Genomic DNA, 11625 nt, shown 5'->3' with positions numbered 1-11625 from the left:
ATTTAATATATCAAACAATGTAGATGACACCTTTAGCAACACAAAACGCTAGGTGGCGATGTTGAAGCTATTTTAATTTTAGTTTATTGTTGAACGTCTAAAACTACACTCTCACTATTTGTTAATTTTGATATTCACCTTTTTGCGAGAATTGCTATTATTTCAAACAGTTATAATTAAATTCATGTTAAACGTCTGTTCGAAAATTATGTATAATACACTTTACGGAGATCTTAATAGAAGTTTTCTGCAGTCCTTTATGATTATTGATTGATTGATTTATTAATTTGAAAAATCAATAAAAAAGTTATTTGAGTGGTTATTTGGAGCACATCATTTTGACTGTTGAATAACGAGTTCACTCGACAAGTTCATTATATCATTCACTGGCATTTCCTGTCTGTGAGACCAACAATGCAAATGTGAATAATAGTTGTTAAGATGTTGAATTTTGTACTGGGGTGGAGCTTTACTACCTCTCCGGCTGAGTAAACAAATAATGGTCGTCTCCAGACCACACGCCAGACCACATTGGAGTGTGTGATGTGTGCGTTTCTTGTGGAAAATAAGTGTTGTTGTTTTGTTTTTGTGAGAATTTCGATCGGTTGATATCTTTCGAATGCGGCATCCATAAACATAACGGTGTGATTAAGTCGGTCAATGACAAAGCAGACAGTTTAATGTTCAAACTCCTGAATCGATAACTTATATATGTAATTTGACTAACACTGGATAGTAGTGCCTATTTGCACTTTTTAGTCAGCAGCGTGTACACACGTTTTGTCCCAGCATAAACTCCAGTTGATGATATAACATTATCAACTAACACAGCTACTGCAACGTAAATATTGCGATAAATTACTTTCATTCTGGTGATAAAATAAGCTAAACTGTTCATCTGTAGTGCCGGATTTACTCTGACAACGTAAAAAACGAAGCAGCTACTCAGTTTTTTTTTTATTTATTTGCCTTTCACCACATGCAATATATTCAACTTTGGAATCGTAGTAGTTTTTATTAAAATTCATATCTGCATTAGATAAAAATGAAAGATGATTACAGGACGCCAGACACGTAAGTGTTGTCTGGTTTTACTACTGAATTCACTACGTTTTTCAGTGTGCACACCATAGTCTTCTTATTCCATGCCCAGGCAAGACATCCATTTGTAGCCACACAGAAATTATAGCATTCACATGGCTCATCAAAGTTGTCCTCTATGCCCATATTACCGTCAGGTCTATCACTCCTGTCAAGACGTGGACAAGCTATAATAGAGAGAGTGAAGATGGTATATACAGATGCTCTTTAAAACGCCTCTTGTTACATTCCCTCACAAATTGCCTTCTTACCTCAGACAGTAGAGTGGCCTCCTCTGTGGTTCAGAGGAGCAAAAGAGTCCAGGTTCAAGTCAAGTTTACGCTCCTTCAATAATAAGCATGAAGTGTCACTTTTAGATTAAAATCATATGACGTCATTGGTGACCACTTCTAACCAGTAGAAAATACTGAAAGTATTTCTTGAATTTCAAGAAATGTGATGTGTGCCAATAGATACTTACTGTCAGTCTTAACACCAGATGCATGTTTACCGTTGAATGTCAAGGTTTTAATATCACTGTACATTTTACAGATACGTCCTTGTTTTTTAAAGTCCCACATCTGACATGCAGCCCCCATGTCTTCACATGCCTTGTAACAGTCACATGCCCTGTTTTCATTCTGAGTTGCAATTAAAGTGTCTCCGATCCTTGTGGTCTTGTCCAATTTGGGGCAAAATCCTACACAAGCAAGAAGTAATTTAAACCTGACTGTGCCATTTAGTAAATGTGCAATAACTTAAAATTGACTATACTAATGATATTTGAAGTGCATATGATGAATTCCTGTGATTTATTCAGGAAATCATTCGCTCAACATATATGTCAATATAACTATGGCACTTTCAATTATGAAACATGAAATAATACAAATATGGGTGATATATGCAATGAGTGCCCAGTAACATATGCATTACATATTTATAATCATACTCACTGGGTCCAACTGTAGCATGGCTACTTATTGCTAGAGCCAATAGAACCTGAATAAAAAGAAATAAACTAAGCGACAGCAATGAACAACTTAAGCAGCAAGATTCCTGTTATGTCGGTTAACATTCACACTACAGGAACATGGCTTGGATGGTAGACCAGTTCTCTAGCAAAACCCTGTTTCCTATCAAAATTTAGTTTGATATATTTTTCTCATTGCGTCACTAAGTAAGGCAAGATTAAGTTTGTTTTGATTTATTTACGATTAACTTCTGAGTTCTGAGTAATTTTGGATATGTTCTTGACTGTCGGGTTTAATGGGGAAATTGTGTTAAGGATGGTAGAAAGGCTTTCACGCTGTTAGTAGTCTCCTCGCGACATATTAAGTAGCAGACTCCCTACACAAATGAACGGCAGGTGCATATAAACGGCTAAAATTGTTCTGTATTTGTTGATGGAGGCGAACAACTACTCTGAACAAATGTCGAAAGTCAAATCAACTGAACTTGGGTAGCCTGTTCAATGAAGTTCACCGAAAAAAAATTGTCGAAATGGTCAAAAATCTGTTGATATTGTCGTCATTATATAATCGACAATGGTAGGTGTTTGAAGTTGTGAGAGTAGATGATATATGAATCACGGTAACACTTATTTGATAATGTAACAGAAAAGGAAATCCATAGTCCTATGTCACGCTATATTAACTTACTTGTAGTTATTTACTCGGTGGCTTGTCGACATAAAGATCGTGCCTAGTGAGTAAAGAACGTTAAAGCTCATTTGTCTGTTGCACTAATGACGACGGGACTGCAGCTACCCCAACTCATTTGAGACGAATTATCATGATATGTTCAGCAAGGGCTGCGCTTGCAAACAAGTGCCAATCGCACAGGATATTTGAGATTTAAGTCTGTTAGCCACAAAAATAAGCGTGTTAAGTTTTTTTTTTAGACATAAACCAGGCAATTTTGTTTTAAACGAGATCAGAATCCAGTTGCACTGAAAACAGTACAATGAATTCTTCCGTCTTTATCTGATTCGTTGAGAGGATCATATATTCAAAACAAAGATTTCAAAAATCAGAAGTTTATTTCAAAATAATTAATACTAATGAGTGACGAAGGTTTGCGCTCTTAGAATGTTAGCTACATATGTATCAAGACTTTGAGAAATTAGTGAATTATCGTATAATAATGTACAACTATGACGTCATAAAACCTCTAATTCTAATAATTAATAACAAGTAATTTGGCTGGACATTATTGTTGTTATGTATGATAACTATAATAGTATATAAAAGTATTACGTACCAATATAATGGGGAGAAAATTAATTTCCATTTCGTCGACAAACGATTCTGTAAGACAAAGTTGAATATCGATACAAGATACTAGTTTTTGAAATTAGTAGTAGACTGGGTTATAACAAGTGTATAGTATTGGGCATTTCTAATATACAGGGTTATAACAAGTGTACGGTATAAGGGTTGTAACAAGTGTATATTTTTTTGGAATTAGCAGTAGACAGGGTTATAACAAGTACATGGTGTTGGGCATGTCCAGTAGTCGGGGTATATAGTATTGGACATTACCAGTAAATGAGTTTATAACAAGTATATAGTATTGGACATTTCCAGTAGACATGATTATAACAATTGTCTTGTTTCCAATCCAAATTATCCAAGACACACCCTCTCCTGACCTAGGTTGACAATAATTATTTTGTAAGGTTACAATAACCCGCCAACTATTATTAAATTACATGAACTAAATATAATCCAGTCGAGAACCACATAACATTAAGCGTGAAAATAAATACTAGTACATATCATGCCCTACAACATAGAGGGCGCATATTATATATGGACAGAGAAATATGTTTACCACATTTCATTGTAATTATTTTATCTGATCTTTGGACAACAATTATAGATATTATCATATTCACGTCAGAATAAGAAATAAGCAAAACATATTAGGAGAATTGTCTCAAGTTTCAGAGCACGTTACTGTAACACACACAGAATGCCATTTGATTGTGTCATGAGACAATAGCCCCGCAATGGCACGTAATAACCAATGAACATTTTCATGCAATATATCACAAATTAATATTAGTATTATAAGGCTTCTACCTCATTTTAATTATACAGCTCTTCAGTAATATCAATTCAAATTGACCATGCCGGGCAGTGTTGGTATTGTGTCTCGTACACCGCTAATAAAAACGCATCGCTATTATGGAATCGCACTTTAAGGGAAAGTTCCCGGTAATATCAGCGCTACTAGTAATAAGTTTTATACAATAAATAAACATTATAATCAAAAGCATCATCTTCAGACGGCAGACCCGGTCAAGGAAAGAATGATTCGATCAGTGATTCACACTCAAACTAGCAGTCAAAGTAATGTAATAGAAGCATGATTACGCCGCGCATAGTTGCCATCTCTCAGTCCCCGCGACACCATGGAATTACACGCCGCTGAGACAACCTGTGCAGTACCGAACCGTGAACGTCCCAGTATTTTCACAACACCGTTTATGAGTAAACAAAGTCCAAGTATCCCACCCACCGTTCCGATGTTTACAATAATACAACGCAGCCTGCCTCGTACCAATGATATCCCTATTCAATAGTGTGATGCAGTCTCCATGCTATCCAACCAACCCCTCCAGCAACCCAGCCACCGTTACTGAAACGCCCACCATCCCCCGAGCATGATGACAGTGAACAAATAGTCACTTTTTTAAACCAATTTTGTGTTTTTTTTCTAGCTTGTTTTCTCTTAGCAACAGCATGACACATTTCAGTCAACTCGTAGATACATATTACATGATATAATGTTTTCATACATTTGAAAGTTGTGTTTACTACCAGATAAAATGAAAGAAATATTGATTTTGAAACGATTTAGACATTTTTGAAACGTTACCCGACTTCGTTGCATTAACTCTTGAACGTTCGGTATTTTTGGCACGTTTGAAACTGTTACAAATTTGACTACCGACAATTAATATATAGTTGACACACAATTACAGTATAGTAAAAAAAATACTAACCAGAAAGGACAGTATGTTGCTGCGTCTTCTAATTGCGATCAAGTGATCTGTATTCAAGGTACAGGAGTGATTTTATAACACATGTCTATGTTTGGTCAGATAACCACTCATCGATTAATATTTCCATGTCATTTCCGTGTGCAGATTAGGCGTGACTAAAATATGAAAAGAAGTGTTATTGCTGCTTTGTTGCTGATTTAACATAAACCTTATTATTTATAACGTTTTACAGTATGCAGCTGGTGAAATATAATCAGAGGCGACGGCACGAAACTTTGCATTTGGGAGGGTCTAGATCTGCTCATCAATCGTGTGCCGAAGGCGCGACCTTACTAGGGGATCCGGGAGCATGCTCTCCCTTAATAATTTTAATTGCTGACACAAAGGGTTTTAGTTTGATTTTCTAGGATCCGACCCCCCCTAGTTCTATTTTGCGCTCTGAATGAGAGAATGTGATAATTCAACATATTTTTTCCATTTTCTAGATTTGTTACTGGGTTGTCGGCAATACCACATATCATATTGTTCCATTAAAACAATAACGATCTTAAAGCTTATTACAAATATTATTTTACACTACGACAATGTCGCCAATAATTAAATAGAATAATAGTATTTCCGTTCATATTTCCACTAAGTTGAGGTATCGACGTTAAAACCTGGAATGTATGTAATTATATTTTGTATTGTTAATATCTCTTGTAAATATCAGATTTACTATGTATAAATGGTAAAAAGTTGTCCATATGGAGAATGTGCTTAGTCTGACAGCAACGACCGCGAGGTGAGTGAAATTTGTAGTACGACATTTTTTTATATTTCATAAAGTGAACTTAGAAAAGGGTTCATAGTTGTATCTTATGCTATGACGAAACAATTCAGTATTGGTAATTAATGTATAATTGAATGGAATCCAATTTTGTTTTGTTTGACAAAAGCTTCATAATACACTTTGAGAAATTGCATCTATCTACATGTGTATTGTATTATGTACTAGTTTCACCTATGTACAAATTGATCAATGCGTGGCATATAGCGACCACAAACATACTTAACATGCACAGATTCAAAACCGAATTAACATGCATGGAAATTTCAGTTATACTCCCTTTTAGCAAGTTTAATGGATATCGGTTCAACGAGATCGGGGAACTATTTTTATACATACGAATTCGGGAGTTACCCAAGTAGAACCAGTTTATTGCATAGTGTAAAAGCCGACTAAAATGGAATACATAAATTAAATTAAAAAAATGATTAGAAAGAATGTTCAGCAATAATGTCCTGAAACGTTAAAGGGGAGTCGTCACCTGCGCCTGCGCGGGAATTGCCTCCAAAGCGACGATAACAACACACGCTAATAACGCAAAGACTCATGGGTAGACGCAAAGGCCAAATCAGATACCGTGACATCCATGTTGTTTCAGTGTTTACTGTACGTTTTGTTTTGGTGATTTATTTGATGATTCTATTTACTTTTCGCCAATAAAAGGCAAGTAACAAGCAATTGGACCAATTAATTGTTGCTGGTTCTCCTGTTCTTAAGTATCTAAGCTAATTCAGGAATGATGAGAAAACTTGGTTTGACTATCCCATTGCATGATTAACGCAATGTTTGTGACAATCACTTCACTCATCCATTCATTGTTTTTTGTTTATTTATTCAGTCAGTTTTTCCCCAGACATCAAATCCATTGTCCTAGTTGTCACCTATGCCACTATCTGTCTCTTAGTTCTTTGTTTTATCGCATGTCAATTAATAAAAGGTCTCTCAATAACGTCGTCGGGACATCTTCCAGGACTGTGAAACAGCCTGACACCGAAAACAAAGGAGGGTGCTGAAGATAAATAGATGGGCGCTACAAATTGAAGAGAGGCGCAAATAACTTAAAGAGGGGCGCTTCGCCCCTCTTAAACCCCTCGTGGAGAACACTGAATACTCAACTAACAATACAATGTATTTGATCAGGACGGGAAATGTGAATGCAGGGCGCTTGTTGTCCGATGCAGGGCGCACGACTACCTATGCAGGGCGCACGACTACCTATGCAGGGCGCAGCGCCCTGCTAAAACCCATCGTGGAGAACACTGCCACATGTTTCGTGATTTATTTAAATCGTTGTTATTAGTAACCAGGATTTAAATCTTAATATAGCCATGCAATGTGATACACATTATACTAATTAAAGCAAACGGAATAAATGTGATTGTATACATCTGTGGTTTGCTTTCTGGAATTTTTCCAGAGCATATATGCAACAAGTTTAAAAAAGTCTGAGGTGGACAGCAAAAGCGTAACAACGATACAGCACAATAATAAGACGTTGTTAAAGTTCGGGAGGTCGTCAAAATAAGTTCATTCGGGCATACTTTTTAATTTATGCCACATTTAACTAATTAAAATTTCATTACATCTAATTTCATTATATTTTTGGGGGAAATACTACACTTTTATTTTTAATAAAATTATTATAATTAAATTTGGCAATTTGTATGTAATGTAGTTTATTCAATGTAACTATTAAACAGTTGAAACAGTTGAAAAATAAAGGAAATTTGCAAAAATACTGCGTACAATTGATGAAGTACTATAATAATATATAGTATAAGTTTACACACAGTCTGCGAACACACAGAGTGATTAGAAATAGTTTGTTGGGATCAGTTCCTAGCCTATGATAATGAAGAGCAACATACTGCATACACAAGCATTAATTTGCTTTCCGTGAGGTAATGTTAAGGGAATGCCAGTAAAGGTTTCAATAACCCCGGGTAACGTGACACGGATACTGTGATTTGCTTACAATTAAATATTATAACATCATCTCATTTGCATAGTAAACTACAAAGACGCTTGTATAACCAAATAAACTTGTTGATATTAACATGGTAACAGGTATATTGGCAGGCGAAGAACATTGCAACAATTACAGTTACAAACACTTGTCTTGACGTTTCATCAAGGATTAGCAAGGGTATGGCAATTGGCTTTATATTTGATGCAAGTCAAAACGTCGCAAATTCATAGGTGATCATTGTATAACACGGCAAAAGGTCACACAAATGGGTGTTTCTATGAAAGAGCTAATTAGTAAATGTAACATCAGGGTCATCTTCGCAGTATTGCATTTGCTGATTCGCAAACTTTTCGAATACAGTCATAATCTGTCCCGTTTCCGTAATCGCGATCATACAAGCTCTCGCGTAATCATGAAATTAGTATTATATTTACGTGCATAAATCAAATTTGCATCCCTTATTTTAAGTTTCTTGGTATCGTGCAATATCAGGACAAAAATATTTAATTTTGTTTAAACTCGAATATTATTGGCTGTATTGGCTGACAGATGTGTTTTTATTATAACATTAATCCGGAATATATCTGCTAGTGCATGAAATGGGATGAATTTGTTCAATTTGGAATGAGAATAAAGAATTATTATATTACATATTTACGTTATCGCGTTACTATTTTTTTTCATCTAGCAAATGCTCTGTGGGCAAAATAGGTTTGTTTGCATTTCCATTTCACAAAAGTGTCTATGGTACAATTGTGAATTTACAGTTACCAATCTTCACATGATGACATTTAGCTAGTAACATACATCGTAATTATAATAAGCATAATCTGTCGGAACAGTACCTAACAAGAATTAATACAAATAGCGCTCTAAGACGACTCATGAATAACATTCAGTTACTGTTCTTTGTCCTTGTGAGGTCAAAGGCAAAACACTGACCAAGTTTAAGCACAAACCAAAAAGTTAGGTTTGAACTCAGAGGTCACATAACGGACGATGATGCAATACAACGTCTATTGAGTTATTTGGAACACGATGCCGGTCATTGGCTTACATGATTTTCGAATTAAATCTAAATATTCATAAGTTGATCATTATAAAGATCATTTTGAAAAAATATATAGCTCATGCACATGCGCACTAATTCGCGCATAGTGTAATAAACGTCCGGATTGTTAAAAAATATTCCATGGCTTTATTGACATGACTCACAAATTGCTTTTAAAAGTATAAAAATTTACCCCAAATTATGTGTAATATAAATTGTTTGCGGCTTCACATAGTGTAATCTGCAATTATAGTATATATTATGAAAGACTCCTAGGTTTCGATAATATTTTATGCTACCAGCATACACCGGAAATTTAACATTTCCTTTATTTACGTCTTCCAACAAAAATAAGACTGTAATCATCTTTTCATCACGTCAATAATATTGTGATTTGTTTAGAATCGAATATCATTCCAATCTAATTATGGGAAGAGACGTTCGAGATAACCCTTTGTCGTTCTGTAGTATTTCTAGTTATGGTGTTGAAAGTGAACATATTCAATATGATCACATTATCACTTCATCCAAATAAAGTATTATTGAATAAACCATCTACAGTTGAATTCTGGAAAATGTTACTGCTATGGAAATATACAAGCTGACAGAAACCTAATCGAAATTAAATGTATGCTAATATGGTATGGAAATGGAAAGATATAAATAGACTAAGAGATGTCACATGTGTTTTTATTAAAAATAATCATCTGGATGATATTTATCCGTGCACGATACAGTTATCCCACCAAGCAGAGACAAATATTTACATGAAACTATCATCTAATATTTGTGTATAGACAAAGCCCGTTTTGCCAGGAACACACGAAAACAAAATACAAAAATGCGATACTTTCGGAATAATTTTTCATTAAAAATAATTACTAATCTTACCTCAAATATTTCTCAAATTCACGGCTTTTAAACAGGCCATTCACGGTAACATGTGTGTACGTCTGTTAAACTTATAATACAGTTCGAGGTGTATCAGTCTCGAAACTAAATAAAAACTTTATAACTGTATAAACTGTCAATATCGAAATTATTGGTAAAATTAAAAATGACTATGCTGCACAAAGGTCAGAGATAATTTGGGAATATTGCAAATCCTATATACAAGATAATTTCGTACCTTTCTCTAAATTAAATTTACAGGGCAAACGCAAACTACTACCCCTTCTTAAATTGAGAATTCTGAAATAATTAAACTTTTGATCATAATGATCTTAATGAATACGAGCAGATGAAACGTGAACTTAAAACACGGCTAAAATGGGCTGTAGAGGGCGACAGACCAACAAAATTTATACTCTTATGAACTGATATTAAATGTATACGTGTTGACAACACTTTGTATAACTCTTTTTGAAATTATGTCTGAAATGAGTTCATACAATACAAATGTATGCACATATATATGTATATATATATATATATGATAATTGTGCGAATAATGAAATAGATATCAGGCTAATTGCACAACAACGTTCACCCACAAAAAAAATGTCTATGAAAATGGAAATGTCTACCATGGGTCCTCATAACATCACTTGATCGTATTGATCGGTAAACGTAAGGCGACGCTAGTGAAATGTTTTTAATATCAAATCCGTTCAAGGTCAAAAAGGTGAATTACTCAAATCAGAAAGAAAATCATATTTACTGTAAATCAGATATTTTTAACTATAATGTTTTTAGGTATTTCAGCTTATCTGTAATTTCGCTAATTCAAGATGTAAAAAATTTTTAAAAAAGTACATTCTTGCAGCATGATTGTTAGCACTTTATTTAAGATTTAAATAAAATGCAATAACTCAATTCGATATGTTGCCAATTCAGGGTATTTTATTATAAACATTCAAAAAATGTTGGCATTTAGCCAAAGATATTGGCAAATGCACAGTGATAATGTACGCCAAGTTTTAAAAAAAACTAGGTATTGTATAATACAAAAATACATAAAAGCATACTGTGAACCTAACTCTTGACATTGTGGGTGACATAGAAAACACATTTTCTTCTTCTTTCTGTTGACTTCTATTGCCAAGATATATACCAAGATACATATACTTGCATACACGTAAGCCATAAATTGTCCTATGGGGGCGCTCCTTGGAACTGGTGCAGGTAATAAGTTACACGTACGAAGCATTTACAATAATAATTTGCGTCATTTTATTTCCTGGGTTAAAGAAAAGATTAGTTGCATTCAAATTCAGATTGAAATAAAATATTTTCAAGACTTGTCGGGAACATTTATTTCACACGCGTTTAATACAAAATGAGAACGAAAAATGTGTACATTTCGTATCTGATTAAATTGGTGGTTTTGTGTGTATTTCATAACATATATATAAATTGTCACAAGGTATGTGTGTGTGTTAGGGACACAAGAAATGAGAAACATTCGTTCAACGCAGCAAAAAAAGACATACTGATGAGCATATCTACTCAAATACGTCTTATCTACCAACTTCGAACAAAGTCAAACAGACGAATGGCTTGAATTCCACCAAAAACTCCAAAGTTAGACTACATTCGAAAATGATTTAACATTAGGCGACATAAACCCTACTGTTGATTGCAATTGTTCGGTGGCTATTGAGAATCTATATTGACTCAAATATGGTTTTATTGTTCTGGACTTTGTGGATAAGCTAGTTACTGCTAGTTATTGATATCACTAG

General features: G+C 34.4%; 1 protein-coding gene across 1 annotated transcript; it reads right to left on the bottom strand.

Moving 5' to 3' along the window:
* Nucleotides 1–945: 945 nt before the first annotated feature.
* Nucleotides 946–5195, bottom strand: LOC102805444 (uncharacterized). Its single transcript, XM_006822592.3, has 5 exons — nucleotides 5093–5195; nucleotides 3343–3389; nucleotides 2037–2082; nucleotides 1562–1780; nucleotides 946–1268 (listed from the first exon to the last, which is right to left on the bottom strand). The coding sequence occupies exons 2-5, from the start codon at nucleotides 3370–3372 to the stop codon at nucleotides 1057–1059; spliced, it is 507 nt and encodes a 168-aa protein (XP_006822655.2). The 5' UTR covers nucleotides 3373–3389; nucleotides 5093–5195; the 3' UTR covers nucleotides 946–1056.
* Nucleotides 5196–11625: the final 6430 nt, after the last annotated feature.

This window comes from Saccoglossus kowalevskii, chromosome 11 (assembly GCF_978046115.1).
Source record: "Saccoglossus kowalevskii chromosome 11, keSacKowa6.1, whole genome shotgun sequence".
NCBI classification, from domain to species: Eukaryota; Metazoa; Hemichordata; class Enteropneusta; family Harrimaniidae; genus Saccoglossus; species Saccoglossus kowalevskii.
Note: the sequence above shows the minus strand (reverse complement) of the source record. Positions and strands in the feature narration are given on the sequence as shown.